Source organism: Pseudophryne corroboree, unplaced genomic scaffold, assembly GCF_028390025.1.
Source record: "Pseudophryne corroboree isolate aPseCor3 unplaced genomic scaffold, aPseCor3.hap2 scaffold_1150, whole genome shotgun sequence".
Taxonomy (NCBI): domain Eukaryota; kingdom Metazoa; phylum Chordata; class Amphibia; order Anura; family Myobatrachidae; genus Pseudophryne; species Pseudophryne corroboree.
Genome location: NW_026967775.1, coordinates 110,760 through 128,621, shown reverse-complemented (window position 1 = coordinate 128,621; position 17,862 = coordinate 110,760). Strand labels below are relative to the sequence as shown.

Below are 17,862 nucleotides of genomic sequence, written 5' to 3'. Positions count from 1 at the left end.
GCGGACCAAATGCAAATGATTGTGCATCAGCCAGCCAGTCAGTCAGTCAAGCAGCCAGCAAGACAGGAGAGGAGAGAAAACTCACGATGCAGGAGTGAGTGATGGAATGTGGTTGCGCGCGCGCCTGGGTGACTGCCTGCTTGTCAGTCCGGACTTCTCCTTCCTTCTCCCTCTTCTTTGCTGGGATCGCCGCCGCCAACCAAAGTCAAGTCAATCTGCAGATAGTATAGCGTAAGCGTGCGTGGGGGAGGGTGATTCTCCATGATGGATTGTAGATCCTGTTTCGGTTGCGCCGGTCCCTCAGCCCACATTCGGGTTATCGCTTCTCGGCCTTTTGGCTAAGATCAAGTGTAGTATCTGTTCTTATCAGTTTAATATCTGATACGCCCCCTATCTGGGGGCCATATATTAAATGGATTTTTAGAACAGGGAGATGGAAGAAGAGCTTGCTCTGTCCACTCCACGCATTGACCCGGTATTGCAGTACCTCCGGGACCGGTGCACCTTTCCTAATCTGTATTCCAAAAATAGATGAATGATGACTTCTCAGCTTATTCCCCAGGATTTGCAATGTTTTTTTGCCTGCTGCATTGATAAACTCTTGGATTTTGTAAGCATGCTTTTTATACTGTGTCAAAATTGTATTCAATCTTTGCTGTCTATTAAAATGTTACAATGGATGAATAAAAGCACGTGTGAACTACTGTGTGGAGTCTTATTTATCGTCTACTTCTTGTCTCCATTGAATTCCCTCCTTCTGCACAAGACAAATTGAAACAGTTGATCAGCATTTGGATGTGAGGCCTACGTAGGCCTAATTCTTGAATGCAAACTAAGTACGAACGAAGAAGCATTACCACTTCGAAATGAATTCCTACATTTTTAACTTACTATCATGATCATCCTTTCGGCTGGTCTTTTCGACCTGGTCATGTTTGGAACTAATTTTTATTTTAGTGGCGGTGGTGTCCACGCTGGTTGCAGGAGGTGTGGATAGTTGCTGTTACAGGCACTAAAGGCACAAGCTCTGCAGTATGTGTATATGCTGCATCCATCTCCTGGTGTGTGTCTCCCTCAAGTGGATGTCAGTTAGCAAGCCAAGCAAATGCAGTCCGTACAGCCAAGCACATTGTGACATCACGTGTGTCGCATAATGATGACATCACATGTGTCGCATCATGATGACATCATAGAGTGTGCATCATGATGACATCACAGAGCCCTCACACTGTAGTGAAAAATTGAAATCTGCCAGGATGAACGGGTTGGTTGAAACAATCCAGATTTTAGAGACAGGAGGTTCAAGGCAGCCAGGGAACCTTCCATTGCAGAATGAATGTCCCACTGCTTAAGTGATGAAGTGCAAGTGCATAGCATTGTGTCAATGTGATAAGCACGGAGCCAGCAGGGACAGACGGGACGGGCGGCAGACGTCTGGTGGGTGTGGTTGTCGGAGGCGGACCAAATGCAAATGATTGTGCATCAGCCAGCCAGTCAGTCAGTCAAGCAGCCAGCAAGACAGGAGAGGAGAGAAAACTCACGATGCAGGAGTGAGTGATGGAATGTGGTTGCGCGCGCGCCTGGGTGACTGCCTGCTTGTCAGTCCGGACTTCTCCTTCCTTCTCCCTCTTCTTTGCTGGGATCGCCGCCGCCAACCAAAGTCAAGTCAATCTGCAGATAGTATAGCGTAAGCGTGCGTGGGGGAGGGTGATTCTCCATGATGGATTGTAGATCCTGTTTCGGTTGCGCCGGTCCCTCAGCCCACATTCGGGTTATCGCTTCTCGGCCTTTTGGCTAAGATCAAGTGTAGTACCTGCTCGAGGGAAACACAGGGTGGAGTATCTGTTCTTACACTAGGAGCGTGAGAGGTTCCTAGATGTGGAATGGAGAAACACTTTGTGGAGTACCAAATGCTGGGGTGTGGCGCTGCCTCTGGTCGAGAGGGGAGAAAAACTAGGCTTAGTATCCACCGTCCTTCTAAGGGGATGAAAAAAGGCCCCTTGCGTGGAGTGGAGAAAGGCCTGGTCTAGTATCTCTTCTCGTACTGGGGGTTGACCCTGGCACCGAGTGGGTATGAAACTGGGTCTGGCTGAGAGGTCGGGAGCAGCTAGAAGCTCGAGGTGTTTCGTGCCCCTGGAACTGGAAGGGACAGGGGTGCCGGAAATGCACTGGGGTTTCGAGCCACCTTTGCACTAAGGCACTTTAGCACTTAACACTTCAACCCTTCCTGTCTGCACCCACTTCCTTTGCCCTGGCCTTTTGGCTAGGGTAAGGAAAATTTTTTATACCCCCCGGCCTTCTGGCTGGGGCTTATTTATTTATTTATGCCCACTCACGTGTTTTGCACTTGCGCACAGCACTAGCACTTTTTATGTTTTTTGTAGTGTGTCACGTCACGGTTTTGTTGGGGTTAAGGTGAGACCCTTATGGGCCACCTTCTCTCCTAAGTTGCTGAGGCCCTCTCCTTTTGGGGAGGGCCAGAGGCTGATATCGGTCCCCAGGGGGAAGCTTCGGCCAACCCTGGGGACACACGAGGGTCCCTCCGCGCTTCGGCAAGGGGGGACCCACAGTCCCTTTTTTCCCTCAGTAGGCCTTCGGGCTCTGAGGGTTAGGGGAGTAACGGGGCCCTTCTCCTTTCGGAGAGGGTCCAAGAACCTTCGCCCCCAGCACGTTTGGTCACAGACACTGGGTGATGAAGTCACGCACCTCGGGCTTCGATAAAAAAAAAAAAAAAAATCTGTTCTTATCAGTTTAATATCTGATACGCCCCCTATCTGGGGGCCATATATTAAATGGATTTTTAGAACAGGGAGATGGAAGAAGAGCTTGCTCTGTCCACTCCACGCATTGACCCGGTATTGCAGTACCTCCGGGACCGGTGCACCTTTCCTAATCTGTATTCCAAAAATAGATGAATGATGACTTCTCAGCTTATTCCCCAGGATTTGCAATGTTTTTTTGCCTGCTGCATTGATAAACTCTTGGATTTTGTAAGCATGCTTTTTATACTGTGTCAAAATTGTATTCAATCTTTGCTGTCTATTAAAATGTTACAATGGATGAATAAAAGCACGTGTGAACTACTGTGTGGAGTCTTATTTATCGTCTACTTCTTGTCTCCATTGAATTCCCTCCTTCTGCACAAGACAAATTGAAACAGTTGATCAGCATTTGGATGTGAGGCCTACGTAGGCCTAATTCTTGAATGCAAACTAAGTACGAACGAAGAAGCATTACCACTTCGAAATGAATTCCTACATTTTTAACTTACTATCATGATCATCCTTTCGGCTGGTCTTTTCGACCTGGTCATGTTTGGAACTAATTTTTATTTTAGTGGCGGTGGTGTCCACGCTGGTTGCAGGAGGTGTGGATAGTTGCTGTTACAGGCACTAAAGGCACAAGCTCTGCAGTATGTGTATATGCTGCATCCATCTCCTGGTGTGTGTCTCCCTCAAGTGGATGTCAGTTAGCAAGCCAAGCAAATGCAGTCCGTACAGCCAAGCACATTGTGACATCACGTGTGTCGCATAATGATGACATCACATGTGTCGCATCATGATGACATCATAGAGTGTGCATCATGATGACATCACAGAGCCCTCACACTGTAGTGAAAAATTGAAATCTGCCAGGATGAACGGGTTGGTTGAAACAATCCAGATTTTAGAGACAGGAGGTTCAAGGCAGCCAGGGAACCTTCCATTGCAGAATGAATGTCCCACTGCTTAAGTGATGAAGTGCAAGTGCATAGCATTGTGTCAATGTGATAAGCACGGAGCCAGCAGGGACAGACGGGACGGGCGGCAGACGTCTGGTGGGTGTGGTTGTCGGAGGCGGACCAAATGCAAATGATTGTGCATCAGCCAGCCAGTCAGTCAGTCAAGCAGCCAGCAAGACAGGAGAGGAGAGAAAACTCACGATGCAGGAGTGAGTGATGGAATGTGGTTGCGCGCGCGCCTGGGTGACTGCCTGCTTGTCAGTCCGGACTTCTCCTTCCTTCTCCCTCTTCTTTGCTGGGATCGCCGCCGCCAACCAAAGTCAAGTCAATCTGCAGATAGTATAGCGTAAGCGTGCGTGGGGGAGGGTGATTCTCCATGATGGATTGTAGATCCTGTTTCGGTTGCGCCGGTCCCTCAGCCCACATTCGGGTTATCGCTTCTCGGCCTTTTGGCTAAGATCAAGTGTAGTATCTGTTCTTATCAGTTCACGCTGACTGACGGTGCTACCTTGTTTCTTGGACCGACAATTGTCCTTCTCAGGGCTAAGCTGCACCCGGGCCGAGAAGCCAGAAAAATCGAAAGTCGAGACTGCGAGGAGAAGGAGAAGATCGCTTGAAGAGGGTGAAGATTTGCATCGCTCCCCAGCTACAGCAGAGGGTTAGACTTGTTTGCTCTGCCCTCTGGAGAAGATACCCCCCTCCGCCAGCAAGACTGCGTGGAGAAAAGGGACTTCGCCGGAGAAGCTCTGCAGCGCCCCCTACCTGCACTGGAGGGCTAGACTTGCTGGCTCTGCCCTCTGAAGCGACCGACCGCCTCTCCTCCTCTCGACGACAGCGCTGATCCTCCGCCCCGCCTTCTCCGCCAAAAGGATCCGTGAGTATGGCCACCGCTGCCCCAGCCGCCGTTGTTCCAGCCCCCGCTGCTCCAGCCCCAGCTGCTCCAGCCTCTGCCTCCACTCCGGCCACCCTCGCCAAGAAGAGCCAGGCCAAGACGGCGAAAAAAACCGCCAAAGCCCCCACCGGATCGGCCGCACCCAGCGCCACAACCCCCGCAGCAACACCGCCAGCGGCACCCACCCAGGTGAGCACCAAAGACAAACCGTCCCTGGAGCCCTGGATGAGATTCACCGTGGTGATGAAGTTGAAGGAGGTGGATGGACGGATGCCGGACATGACAGTGGAGACCTTTGGGAAGAAGATGATCCTGGACCAGGGCTTCTCGACCGCTGAAACCCTCAGCATCCAGAATTACCTGAAGGGGATCTTTTACGTCACCTTCGCCTCCCTTGCCATCTGCAAGAGGTACTGGGAGGCAGTGAAATCGGCGAGACCCGAATCCCCTTTCTCCCGCTTTGTGGGCAATTGCCCTATTCAAAGAGAGGAAAGGCGGGTGACGGTTTCAATGAGGAACCCACACACGCCCATCAAGGACATTGTCACCTTCCTCAGCCGGTTCTGTACCGTCAAGAAGGACCCCACAAGGGTTCTGGATGGGAACAGCTTCTGGACTGGAAAGTGGGCTGTGATCGTCGTCCTGCAAAAGGACACCTCGTGCCCAGAAGGAGTCAAGCACCTCCCACAGTGCTTCTCCCTGGGGGGATCTCAAGGACTTCTCCACTACGCCGACCAGCCACGCAACTGCAGGAAGTGCGGCGGGACGGGCCACGTGATGAAGGACTGCAAGGTCCCGGCATGCAAGAATTGCCACATGGCCAGCCATGAGACCAAAGACTGCCCCACGAGGAAAACCTGCAACCTGTGCGGCAAAGTGGACCACGTCTACAGGGACTGCCCGAGTAGGTCGAGAACCTACTCAGCTGTGGTGACCGGACGTGCCAACCCTGCCCTCAAGCTGCTGCCCTCTGCTACGCAGAAGGAAAAGAAACCGCAGGAGGGTAAGAAACCTGTCAAACCCACCCCCCTCCCATCCTCCCTCACCACCTCCCTACCCATCTCCACCAGCCCACCCCCTGCGACAGTGACTCCCATCCCTACCACTGTCGCAACCCTCCCTGACCCCTCCTCCGACTCTCCTACCCAGCCCATTGTCTCTCCCAACCCAGCCACCCCTGCCCCACCTGACCTTTCTTCCCAGGAAGATTTCCCCGCCCTCCCCTCCCCTCTTACTCCAACTGCAGGTGCCGAGAAGACACGGAACTGCAAGAGGAAGGAGCTCGACAGCCCGTCTGCGGACTCCGAATCCTCTAAGAAACTGGCGGTCGAGCTGACCCCACTGGAAGAAGAAATGGAGGAGCTGGCGGAGGCATTCAGCAGGGAGGAGGAGGAGGAGCTGGATGCCAACGCCGACGCCTTACTCGACCGGATACTGGGAGACAGCTCGCCGCTACCCGAGCAAGGGAACCTGGCATCCGATGCCGAGGAAGCCCCGCCCGACGGAGTGGTAACGTAAATGTAGAACTGTTGCCTAACCTCTCTCTTTTCCCCAACTAATGGCGTCATTTTCAATTTTCACCATTAATGTGAGGAGTATTAAGGATAAGCTTAGAAGACAGTCTGTGTTTACTTTCCTAGATAGTCAGAAATGTGATGTGTACATGTTGCAGGAATGCTCTCTTCCTTTCTCCAGGTCCTACAAACATCTGGGCAGGCAGTGGTCTCACGGCGCCTCCTATTGGTCCGGTGGGGGCGAGTGTAAGTCTGCAGGGGTCGCCATTCTTATCAGGGGGAGCCTCTTCACGCTAGATTCTGTTCAGGAGCTCGTCTGCGGCAGATTACTTGTCGTGGACGGCTCCTGGGCAGGTGAGCCTATCAGGCTTATCTGCGTGTACGCCCCCCCTTTCAAGAATGAGCGTTTGGAGCTTCTCCAGACCCTGCGACCGCAGCTCGCAACCACTAGGGCGGTAGTGATGGCAGGAGACTTCAACTGCACCATGGAAGAGGATGGACGCAGCACCAGCAACTCTACCAAGCTTGATGTGACGTCTAAACTGCTTATAGAAATGGTGACCGAAGCATCACTGCGGGACGCTATGGGTTCCATGGGGTCCGGCTCCGTGAATTATACATGGAGCCGCCCCGATGGCTCTGTGCGTTCCCGCATTGACTTTGTGTTTACCTCTAGAACAGTGAAGCAGACCAGGCATTCTATGGTCCCCTGCTTCTTCTCAGACCACAGGGCCATTCTCTTCCAAGGAGTCCTGGGTAGCGGCTTCGCGCCTGGCCCAGGCTCCTGGAAGTTGAATTGTGCCCTGCTGGAAAGAGAGGAGGTGCTGGCGGAGCTGAAGGATGCCTACATCACATGGAAAAATGACAAATGTTATTTTGAATGTATGAGCGACTGGTGGGAATATGCTAAGGCTAACATTCGCAGTTTCTTTCAGGTTAAAGGGAGACAACAGGCGTGCGACCGAAAGAGGAACTTCAAGAGGCTGCAGAGACTTCTGCAGTCCCTACTGGACCTCCAACGGTGCGGCTGGGACGTGAGAGACGAGCTGGATGAGACCAAAGGGGGCCTGAAAAGGCACTTTGAGGAGGAATCCAGACGTATCGTCTTCCGTTCCAAGGTGGAGAACCTTGAGAAGGACGAGAAATGTAATTCGTTCTTTTTCAGGAAACTCCACTCTGGCCACACGCCCCTGACCGAGCTGCGAGATGAGACCGGCATCCCCAGACAGGGGAAGGAGGGCGTGATGAAAGTCGTCAGAGACTACTACAGCGACCTCTACTCCCCTAAGACCACAGACAGCGAGGAGGCCGATAAGTTCCTGTCAGGTATCACTAACTCTATTGATCCTGCAGGCAAAGCCACTCTGGATGCTCCCTTGGCGTTGGAGGAGTTGCACTCTGCCGCCAAATCCTTTAGGCAGGGCAGGACCCCGGGCAGTGACGGTCTCCCAGCAGAGCTCTACGTAGCGCTGTGGGACCTCATTGGACCGGACCTGCTCGAGCTGTACGGGGAGATGGTGGTGGAGGGCAAAATGCCCCCATCGCTGAGGGAGGGAATGATCACGATCTTGTATAAGCGTAAGGGGGAGAGATGTGAGCTGAAGAATTGGAGGCCCATCTCTCTCTTAAACGTGGACTACAAGATCCTCGCCAAGGTGCTCGCCAACAGGCTGAAGGATGTCATCGGACAGATCATTCACCCGGACCAGACCTGCGCCATCCCCGGTCGCAGGATTGCAGACAGCCTCGCCCTCCTCAGAGACACGGTCCATTACATCAAGGATCGGAACGTGCACGCGGCCCTGGTCAGCCTTGATCAGGAGAAGGCCTTTGATCGTGTCTCACATGAGCTGATGGGCAGGGTTCTGCATAAATTTGGCCTCGGTAAAATGTTTTGTACGTATGTTAACCTGATGTACCTTGATATCCACAGCTCGGTGCTGGTGAACGGCTGGAAGACTGACCCCTTTTCCATCTTGTCCGGGGTCAGACAAGGCTGCCCGCTTTCACCTCTTCTTTTTGTTTGTGTTATAGAGCTCATGGCTGTATGCATCAGACGGAATCCAGAGATCAGAGGGATCGCCGCACCGGGTCGTGACCGACGAGAGGCCAAGTGTTCGCTGTACATGGATGACGTCACTGTCTTCTGCGCGGATCACCGTTCGGTGACAGCACTCGTCCAGACCTGCGAGAACTTCGGCCGAGCCTCAGGGGCTAAAGTCAACTGCGGGAAGTCAGAGGCTATGCTCTTCGGAAAGTGGCACCTGTCATCCTCTGCACCATTTCCTTTCACCATCAAGCCCGACTTCATTAAGATCCTGGGAGTCTGGTTCGGCGGCGAGGGTGCAGCCCTGAGATGTTGGGATGAGAGACTGGCGACTGTTCGCCAAAAGATTGGATTGTGGAGCCTCAGAGATCTTACCATCGAGGGGAAATCACTTGTGCTGCGCAATGAGATTCTTCCCGTTCTGCAGTACACCGCGCAGGCCTGGCCACCCCTGGCAACCGTCTGCAGGGCCATCACGAGGGCAGTGTTTCACTTCATCTGGGGCTCCAAGATGGACAGAGTAAAGCGGTCAGTTATGTACAAGGAGCCCCTCAAGGGTGGAAAGGGTATTCCGGATATCCCAACCATGCTTCGAGCCTTCTTCGTGTGTAACTGCATCCGCAGGACAATGTACGAGAACTTGAACGATTCTGCAGGAAACTCTATGTCCCGTTTCTTCCTCCTGCCGCTTTGGAGGAATCTCGGCTGGGACAAATGGGACAGCTCCATCCCTTACAACTGGAACACCCCGTGGTTCTACCTGGACGTGTCCAAGTTCGTGAGGGAACACCAACTGGAGGGAGTTAAACCTGACTTATGGAAATCGAAGACGATCTACAAGCTCATCAGAGCTAAAGACGATTTGGAGCCGATTCCGGGGCTCCCTTCAGCGACTGCCAAACAGGTCTGGGAGAATGTGGCCTCTAAAAGGCTCACAAACAGACACAAAGACCTGTCGTGGATGGCCATCCAGGGGGGCCTGCCCCTCCGGTCATTCATGCACTCCCGGAACCTGTGCAGGTACAGACATTGCCCCAGGTGCATCATACACGAGGAAACATCTATGCACCTGTTTTGGGACTGTGCCTGGGCCCAGTTGTTGTTGGACGCCCTGGAAAACGAACTGAAAAACTCTGTGCCAAGGAACTGTCTCACGTACCATTCGGTACTCTACGGACTATTCCCTGGCACCCACACCGTTGGGGCGATCCAGGAAGCCTGGCGCCTTATGAACAGTGTTAAGGACGCTTCGTGGCTTGCCAGGAACCGCCTCATTCTGAGGAGGGAGAGGATGTCTATCCAGGACTGTTGCAGGCTGGTTCACAGCTTGCTCAGAGACTATTCCACCATGGACAGCCCTGAGGAAGAAGAGGACTAAAACCCCCCTTTTTCTGCCCCTCTCCCCTTGTCCGAACCGAAGATGAGACTTTGGGACCGTGGCCCCTGCCCCCTCACTCACAATGTCTGTTGTTTTATTGATGTCTTCTATTTATTGCCCTTCCCCTTATATGTGTCTGTCTTTTCAATAAAGCTTCGGGCCTGTGATTCACCCTCCCTCACCCCCCTACCCTCCACACCCATAGCCTTATTTACTGTTGTGTTATTGTATCGTCTAATTGCATAGTGCAGCCTGAGAACTACGGTGTAGGCTACAGGCCCGCGCCGTAGTTCTTCGACTGCACTATACAGTCTGCATCTGTGCTGTGTTTTGGCCTGTGCTGCGACACGGCACTTATGTTTGTCAATGTTACCGTCTGTTTTTTGCAACTTTATACCAATAAAGACGCTTTTTCAATCAAAAAAATCTGTTCTTATCAGTTTAATATCTGATACGCCCCCTATCTGGGGGCCATATATTAAATGGATTTTTAGAACAGGGAGATGGAAGAAGAGCTTGCTCTGTCCACTCCACGCATTGACCCGGTATTGCAGTACCTCCGGGACCGGTGCACCTTTCCTAATCTGTATTCCAAAAATAGATGAATGATGACTTCTCAGCTTATTCCCCAGGATTTGCAATGTTTTTTTGCCTGCTGCATTGATAAACTCTTGGATTTTGTAAGCATGCTTTTTATACTGTGTCAAAATTGTATTCAATCTTTGCTGTCTATTAAAATGTTACAATGGATGAATAAAAGCACGTGTGAACTACTGTGTGGAGTCTTATTTATCGTCTACTTCTTGTCTCCATTGAATTCCCTCCTTCTGCACAAGACAAATTGAAACAGTTGATCAGCATTTGGATGTGAGGCCTACGTAGGCCTAATTCTTGAATGCAAACTAAGTACGAACGAAGAAGCATTACCACTTCGAAATGAATTCCTACATTTTTAACTTACTATCATGATCATCCTTTCGGCTGGTCTTTTCGACCTGGTCATGTTTGGAACTAATTTTTATTTTAGTGGCGGTGGTGTCCACGCTGGTTGCAGGAGGTGTGGATAGTTGCTGTTACAGGCACTAAAGGCACAAGCTCTGCAGTATGTGTATATGCTGCATCCATCTCCTGGTGTGTGTCTCCCTCAAGTGGATGTCAGTTAGCAAGCCAAGCAAATGCAGTCCGTACAGCCAAGCACATTGTGACATCACGTGTGTCGCATAATGATGACATCACATGTGTCGCATCATGATGACATCATAGAGTGTGCATCATGATGACATCACAGAGCCCTCACACTGTAGTGAAAAATTGAAATCTGCCAGGATGAACGGGTTGGTTGAAACAATCCAGATTTTAGAGACAGGAGGTTCAAGGCAGCCAGGGAACCTTCCATTGCAGAATGAATGTCCCACTGCTTAAGTGATGAAGTGCAAGTGCATAGCATTGTGTCAATGTGATAAGCACGGAGCCAGCAGGGACAGACGGGACGGGCGGCAGACGTCTGGTGGGTGTGGTTGTCGGAGGCGGACCAAATGCAAATGATTGTGCATCAGCCAGCCAGTCAGTCAGTCAAGCAGCCAGCAAGACAGGAGAGGAGAGAAAACTCACGATGCAGGAGTGAGTGATGGAATGTGGTTGCGCGCGCGCCTGGGTGACTGCCTGCTTGTCAGTCCGGACTTCTCCTTCCTTCTCCCTCTTCTTTGCTGGGATCGCCGCCGCCAACCAAAGTCAAGTCAATCTGCAGATAGTATAGCGTAAGCGTGCGTGGGGGAGGGTGATTCTCCATGATGGATTGTAGATCCTGTTTCGGTTGCGCCGGTCCCTCAGCCCACATTCGGGTTATCGCTTCTCGGCCTTTTGGCTAAGATCAAGTGTAGTACCTGCTCGAGGGAAACACAGGGTGGAGTATCTGTTCTTACACTAGGAGCGTGAGAGGTTCCTAGATGTGGAATGGAGAAACACTTTGTGGAGTACCAAATGCTGGGGTGTGGCGCTGCCTCTGGTCGAGAGGGGAGAAAAACTAGGCTTAGTATCCACCGTCCTTCTAAGGGGATGAAAAAAGGCCCCTTGCGTGGAGTGGAGAAAGGCCTGGTCTAGTATCTCTTCTCGTACTGGGGGTTGACCCTGGCACCGAGTGGGTATGAAACTGGGTCTGGCTGAGAGGTCGGGAGCAGCTAGAAGCTCGAGGTGTTTCGTGCCCCTGGAACTGGAAGGGACAGGGGTGCCGGAAATGCACTGGGGTTTCGAGCCACCTTTGCACTAAGGCACTTTAGCACTTAACACTTCAACCCTTCCTGTCTGCACCCACTTCCTTTGCCCTGGCCTTTTGGCTAGGGTAAGGAAAATTTTTTATACCCCCCGGCCTTCTGGCTGGGGCTTATTTATTTATTTATGCCCACTCACGTGTTTTGCACTTGCGCACAGCACTAGCACTTTTTATGTTTTTTGTAGTGTGTCACGTCACGGTTTTGTTGGGGTTAAGGTGAGACCCTTATGGGCCACCTTCTCTCCTAAGTTGCTGAGGCCCTCTCCTTTTGGGGAGGGCCAGAGGCTGATATCGGTCCCCAGGGGGAAGCTTCGGCCAACCCTGGGGACACACGAGGGTCCCTCCGCGCTTCGGCAAGGGGGGACCCACAGTCCCTTTTTTCCCTCAGTAGGCCTTCGGGCTCTGAGGGTTAGGGGAGTAACGGGGCCCTTCTCCTTTCGGAGAGGGTCCAAGAACCTTCGCCCCCAGCACGTTTGGTCACAGACACTGGGTGATGAAGTCACGCACCTCGGGCTTCGATAAAAAAAAAAAAAAAAATCTGTTCTTATCAGTTTAATATCTGATACGCCCCCTATCTGGGGGCCATATATTAAATGGATTTTTAGAACAGGGAGATGGAAGAAGAGCTTGCTCTGTCCACTCCACGCATTGACCCGGTATTGCAGTACCTCCGGGACCGGTGCACCTTTCCTAATCTGTATTCCAAAAATAGATGAATGATGACTTCTCAGCTTATTCCCCAGGATTTGCAATGTTTTTTTGCCTGCTGCATTGATAAACTCTTGGATTTTGTAAGCATGCTTTTTATACTGTGTCAAAATTGTATTCAATCTTTGCTGTCTATTAAAATGTTACAATGGATGAATAAAAGCACGTGTGAACTACTGTGTGGAGTCTTATTTATCGTCTACTTCTTGTCTCCATTGAATTCCCTCCTTCTGCACAAGACAAATTGAAACAGTTGATCAGCATTTGGATGTGAGGCCTACGTAGGCCTAATTCTTGAATGCAAACTAAGTACGAACGAAGAAGCATTACCACTTCGAAATGAATTCCTACATTTTTAACTTACTATCATGATCATCCTTTCGGCTGGTCTTTTCGACCTGGTCATGTTTGGAACTAATTTTTATTTTAGTGGCGGTGGTGTCCACGCTGGTTGCAGGAGGTGTGGATAGTTGCTGTTACAGGCACTAAAGGCACAAGCTCTGCAGTATGTGTATATGCTGCATCCATCTCCTGGTGTGTGTCTCCCTCAAGTGGATGTCAGTTAGCAAGCCAAGCAAATGCAGTCCGTACAGCCAAGCACATTGTGACATCACGTGTGTCGCATAATGATGACATCACATGTGTCGCATCATGATGACATCATAGAGTGTGCATCATGATGACATCACAGAGCCCTCACACTGTAGTGAAAAATTGAAATCTGCCAGGATGAACGGGTTGGTTGAAACAATCCAGATTTTAGAGACAGGAGGTTCAAGGCAGCCAGGGAACCTTCCATTGCAGAATGAATGTCCCACTGCTTAAGTGATGAAGTGCAAGTGCATAGCATTGTGTCAATGTGATAAGCACGGAGCCAGCAGGGACAGACGGGACGGGCGGCAGACGTCTGGTGGGTGTGGTTGTCGGAGGCGGACCAAATGCAAATGATTGTGCATCAGCCAGCCAGTCAGTCAGTCAAGCAGCCAGCAAGACAGGAGAGGAGAGAAAACTCACGATGCAGGAGTGAGTGATGGAATGTGGTTGCGCGCGCGCCTGGGTGACTGCCTGCTTGTCAGTCCGGACTTCTCCTTCCTTCTCCCTCTTCTTTGCTGGGATCGCCGCCGCCAACCAAAGTCAAGTCAATCTGCAGATAGTATAGCGTAAGCGTGCGTGGGGGAGGGTGATTCTCCATGATGGATTGTAGATCCTGTTTCGGTTGCGCCGGTCCCTCAGCCCACATTCGGGTTATCGCTTCTCGGCCTTTTGGCTAAGATCAAGTGTAGTATCTGTTCTTATCAGTTTAATATCTGATACGCCCCCTATCTGGGGGCCATATATTAAATGGATTTTTAGAACAGGGAGATGGAAGAAGAGCTTGCTCTGTCCACTCCACGCATTGACCCGGTATTGCAGTACCTCCGGGACCGGTGCACCTTTCCTAATCTGTATTCCAAAAATAGATGAATGATGACTTCTCAGCTTATTCCCCAGGATTTGCAATGTTTTTTTGCCTGCTGCATTGATAAACTCTTGGATTTTGTAAGCATGCTTTTTATACTGTGTCAAAATTGTATTCAATCTTTGCTGTCTATTAAAATGTTACAATGGATGAATAAAAGCACGTGTGAACTACTGTGTGGAGTCTTATTTATCGTCTACTTCTTGTCTCCATTGAATTCCCTCCTTCTGCACAAGACAAATTGAAACAGTTGATCAGCATTTGGATGTGAGGCCTACGTAGGCCTAATTCTTGAATGCAAACTAAGTACGAACGAAGAAGCATTACCACTTCGAAATGAATTCCTACATTTTTAACTTACTATCATGATCATCCTTTCGGCTGGTCTTTTCGACCTGGTCATGTTTGGAACTAATTTTTATTTTAGTGGCGGTGGTGTCCACGCTGGTTGCAGGAGGTGTGGATAGTTGCTGTTACAGGCACTAAAGGCACAAGCTCTGCAGTATGTGTATATGCTGCATCCATCTCCTGGTGTGTGTCTCCCTCAAGTGGATGTCAGTTAGCAAGCCAAGCAAATGCAGTCCGTACAGCCAAGCACATTGTGACATCACGTGTGTCGCATAATGATGACATCACATGTGTCGCATCATGATGACATCATAGAGTGTGCATCATGATGACATCACAGAGCCCTCACACTGTAGTGAAAAATTGAAATCTGCCAGGATGAACGGGTTGGTTGAAACAATCCAGATTTTAGAGACAGGAGGTTCAAGGCAGCCAGGGAACCTTCCATTGCAGAATGAATGTCCCACTGCTTAAGTGATGAAGTGCAAGTGCATAGCATTGTGTCAATGTGATAATAAGCACGGAGCCAGCAGGGACAGACGGGACGGGCGGCAGACGTCTGGTGGGTGTGGTTGTCGGAGGCGGACCAAATGCAAATGATTGTGCATCAGCCAGCCAGTCAGTCAAGCAGCCAGCAAGACAGGAGAGGAGAGAAAACTCACGATGCAGGAGTGAGTGATGGAATGTGGTTGCGCGCGCCTGGGTGACTGCCTGCTTGTCAGTCCGGACTTCTCCTTCCTTCCTCCTCTTCTTTGCTGTCGTCGCCGCCGCCGCCAACAAAAGTCAAGTCAATCTGCAGATAGTGTGAGCGTGATTCTCCATGATGGATTGTAGATCCTGTTTCGGTTGCACCGGTCCCTCAGCCCACATTCGGGTTATCGCTTCTCGGCCTTTTGGCTAAGATCAAGTGTAGTACCTGCTCGAGGGAAACACAGGGTGGAGTATCTGTTCTTACACTAGGAGCGTGAGAGGTTCCTAGATGTGGAATGGAGAAACACTTTGTGGAGTACCAAATGCTGGGGTGTGGCGCTGCCTCTGGTCGAGAGGGGAGAAAAACTAGGCTTAGTATCCACCGTCCTTCTAAGGGGATGAAAAAAGGCCCCTTGCGTGGAGTGGAGAAAGGCCTGGTCTAGTATCTCTTCTCGTACTGGGGGTTGACCCTGGCACCGAGTGGGTATGAAACTGGGTCTGGCTGAGAGGTCGGGAGCAGCTAGAAGCTCGAGGTGTTTCGTGCCCCTGGAACTGGAAGGGACAGGGGTGCCGGAAATGCACTGGGGTTTCGAGCCACCTTTGCACTAAGGCACTTTAGCACTTAACACTTCAACCCTTCCTGTCTGCACCCACTTCCTTTGCCCTGGCCTTTTGGCTAGGGTAAGGAAAATTTTTTATACCCCCCGGCCTTCTGGCTGGGGCTTATTTATTTATTTATTTATGCCCACTCACGTGTTTTGCACTTGCGCACAGCACTAGCACTTTTTATGTTTTTTGTAGTGTGTCACGTCACGGTTTTGTTGGGGTTAAGGTGAGACCCTTATGGGCCACCCTCTCTCCTAAGTTGCTGAGGCCCTCTCCTTTTGGGGAGGGCCAGAGGCTGATATCGGTCCCCAGGGGGAAGCTTCGGCCAACCCTGGGGACACACGAGGGTCCCTCCGCGCTTCGGCAAGGGGGGACCCACAGTCCCTTTTTTCCCTCAGTAGGCCTTCGGGCTCTGAGGGTTAGGGGAGTAACGGGGCCCTTCTCCTTTCGGAGAGGGTCCAAGAACCTTCGCCCCCAGCACGTTTGGTCACAGACACTGGGTGATGAAGTCACGCACCTCGGGCTTCGATAAAAAAAAAAAAAATCTGTTCTTATCAGTTTAATATCTGATACGCCCCCTATCTGGGGGCCATATATTAAATGGATTTTTAGAACAGGGAGATGGAAGAAGAGCTTGCTCTGTCCACTCCACGCATTGACCCGGTATTGCAGTACCTCCGGGACCGGTGCACCTTTCCTAATCTGTATTCCAAAAATAGATGAATGATGACTTCTCAGCTTATTCCCCAGGATTTGCAATGTTTTTTTGCCTGCTGCATTGATAAACTCTTGGATTTTGTAAGCATGCTTTTTATACTGTGTCAAAATTGTATTCAATCTTTGCTGTCTATTAAAATGTTACAATGGATGAATAAAAGCACGTGTGAACTACTGTGTGGAGTCTTATTTATCGTCTACTTCTTGTCTCCATTGAATTCCCTCCTTCTGCACAAGACAAATTGAAACAGTTGATCAGCATTTGGATGTGAGGCCTACGTAGGCCTAATTCTTGAATGCAAACTAAGTACGAACGAAGAAGCATTACCACTTCGAAATGAATTCCTACATTTTTAACTTACTATCATGATCATCCTTTCGGCTGGTCTTTTCGACCTGGTCATGTTTGGAACTAATTTTTATTTTAGTGGCGGTGGTGTCCACGCTGGTTGCAGGAGGTGTGGATAGTTGCTGTTACAGGCACTAAAGGCACAAGCTCTGCAGTATGTGTATATGCTGCATCCATCTCCTGGTGTGTGTCTCCCTCAAGTGGATGTCAGTTAGCAAGCCAAGCAAATGCAGTCCGTACAGCCAAGCACATTGTGACATCACGTGTGTCGCATAATGATGACATCACATGTGTCGCATCATGATGACATCATAGAGTGTGCATCATGATGACATCACAGAGCCCTCACACTGTAGTGAAAAATTGAAATCTGCCAGGATGAACGGGTTGGTTGAAACAATCCAGATTTTAGAGACAGGAGGTTCAAGGCAGCCAGGGAACCTTCCATTGCAGAATGAATGTCCCACTGCTTAAGTGATGAAGTGCAAGTGCATAGCATTGTGTCAATGTGATAAGCACGGAGCCAGCAGGGACAGACGGGACGGGCGGCAGACGTCTGGTGGGTGTGGTTGTCGGAGGCGGACCAAATGCAAATGATTGTGCATCAGCCAGCCAGTCAGTCAGTCAAGCAGCCAGCAAGACAGGAGAGGAGAGAAAACTCACGATGCAGGAGTGAGTGATGGAATGTGGTTGCGCGCGCGCCTGGGTGACTGCCTGCTTGTCAGTCCGGACTTCTCCTTCCTTCTCCCTCTTCTTTGCTGGGATCGCCGCCGCCAACCAAAGTCAAGTCAATCTGCAGATAGTATAGCGTAAGCGTGCGTGGGGGAGGGTGATTCTCCATGATGGATTGTAGATCCTGTTTCGGTTGCGCCGGTCCCTCAGCCCACATTCGGGTTATCGCTTCTCGGCCTTTTGGCTAAGATCAAGTGTAGTATCTGTTCTTATCAGTTTAATATCTGATACGCCCCCTATCTGGGGGCCATATATTAAATGGATTTTTAGAACAGGGAGATGGAAGAAGAGCTTGCTCTGTCCACTCCACGCATTGACCCGGTATTGCAGTACCTCCGGGACCGGTGCACCTTTCCTAATCTGTATTCCAAAAATAGATGAATGATGACTTCTCAGCTTATTCCCCAGGATTTGCAATGTTTTTTTGCCTGC

General features: G+C 50.6%; 1 protein-coding gene, 6 non-coding genes and 5 pseudogenes across 7 annotated transcripts; all 12 read left to right on the top strand.

The window, feature by feature from the left end:
* The first annotated feature begins 318 nt into the window (after positions 1-318).
* On the top strand, positions 319-509 carry LOC134990215 (U2 spliceosomal RNA). Its single transcript, XR_010195085.1, has one exon. It is a non-coding gene; the product is annotated as a U2 spliceosomal RNA (small nuclear RNA).
* Positions 510-1,774: 1,265 nt separating this feature from the next.
* Positions 1,775-1,898, top strand: LOC134990195 (U2 spliceosomal RNA; annotated as a pseudogene).
* Positions 1,899-2,704: 806 nt separating this feature from the next.
* On the top strand, positions 2,705-2,889 carry LOC134990176 (U2 spliceosomal RNA). The gene has a single exon (XR_010195066.1). It is a non-coding gene; the product is annotated as a U2 spliceosomal RNA (small nuclear RNA).
* A 1,265-nt stretch (positions 2,890-4,154) lies between these two features.
* On the top strand, positions 4,155-4,259 carry LOC134990179 (U2 spliceosomal RNA; annotated as a pseudogene).
* Positions 4,260-8,301: 4,042 nt separating this feature from the next.
* LOC134990161 (uncharacterized) lies at positions 8,302-9,914 on the top strand. Its single transcript, XM_063950658.1, has one exon. It carries the CDS (start codon positions 8,371-8,373, stop codon positions 9,550-9,552), a length of 1,182 nt encoding a protein of 393 aa, XP_063806728.1. The 5' UTR covers positions 8,302-8,370; the 3' UTR covers positions 9,553-9,914.
* A 42-nt stretch (positions 9,915-9,956) lies between these two features.
* On the top strand, positions 9,957-10,131 carry LOC134990244 (U2 spliceosomal RNA; annotated as a pseudogene).
* Positions 10,132-11,396: 1,265 nt separating this feature from the next.
* On the top strand, positions 11,397-11,520 carry LOC134990194 (U2 spliceosomal RNA; annotated as a pseudogene).
* Positions 11,521-12,326: 806 nt separating this feature from the next.
* Positions 12,327-12,511, top strand: LOC134990175 (U2 spliceosomal RNA). Its single transcript, XR_010195065.1, has one exon. It is a non-coding gene; the product is annotated as a U2 spliceosomal RNA (small nuclear RNA).
* A 1,265-nt stretch (positions 12,512-13,776) lies between these two features.
* On the top strand, positions 13,777-13,967 carry LOC134990214 (U2 spliceosomal RNA). The gene has a single exon (XR_010195084.1). It is a non-coding gene; the product is annotated as a U2 spliceosomal RNA (small nuclear RNA).
* Positions 13,968-15,213: 1,246 nt separating this feature from the next.
* Positions 15,214-15,337, top strand: LOC134990192 (U2 spliceosomal RNA; annotated as a pseudogene).
* An 810-nt stretch (positions 15,338-16,147) lies between these two features.
* Positions 16,148-16,329, top strand: LOC134990170 (U2 spliceosomal RNA). Its single transcript, XR_010195062.1, has one exon. It is a non-coding gene; the product is annotated as a U2 spliceosomal RNA (small nuclear RNA).
* Positions 16,330-17,594: 1,265 nt separating this feature from the next.
* LOC134990213 (U2 spliceosomal RNA) lies at positions 17,595-17,785 on the top strand. The gene has a single exon (XR_010195083.1). It is a non-coding gene; the product is annotated as a U2 spliceosomal RNA (small nuclear RNA).
* The last annotated feature ends 77 nt before the right edge of the window (positions 17,786-17,862 follow it).

Excerpts from the sequence above, each read along its gene's own strand:
- LOC134990161 (XM_063950658.1), top strand. The coding sequence starts at position 8,371 with ATGCTCTTCGGAAAGTGGCACCTGTCATCCTCTGCACCATTTCCTTTC.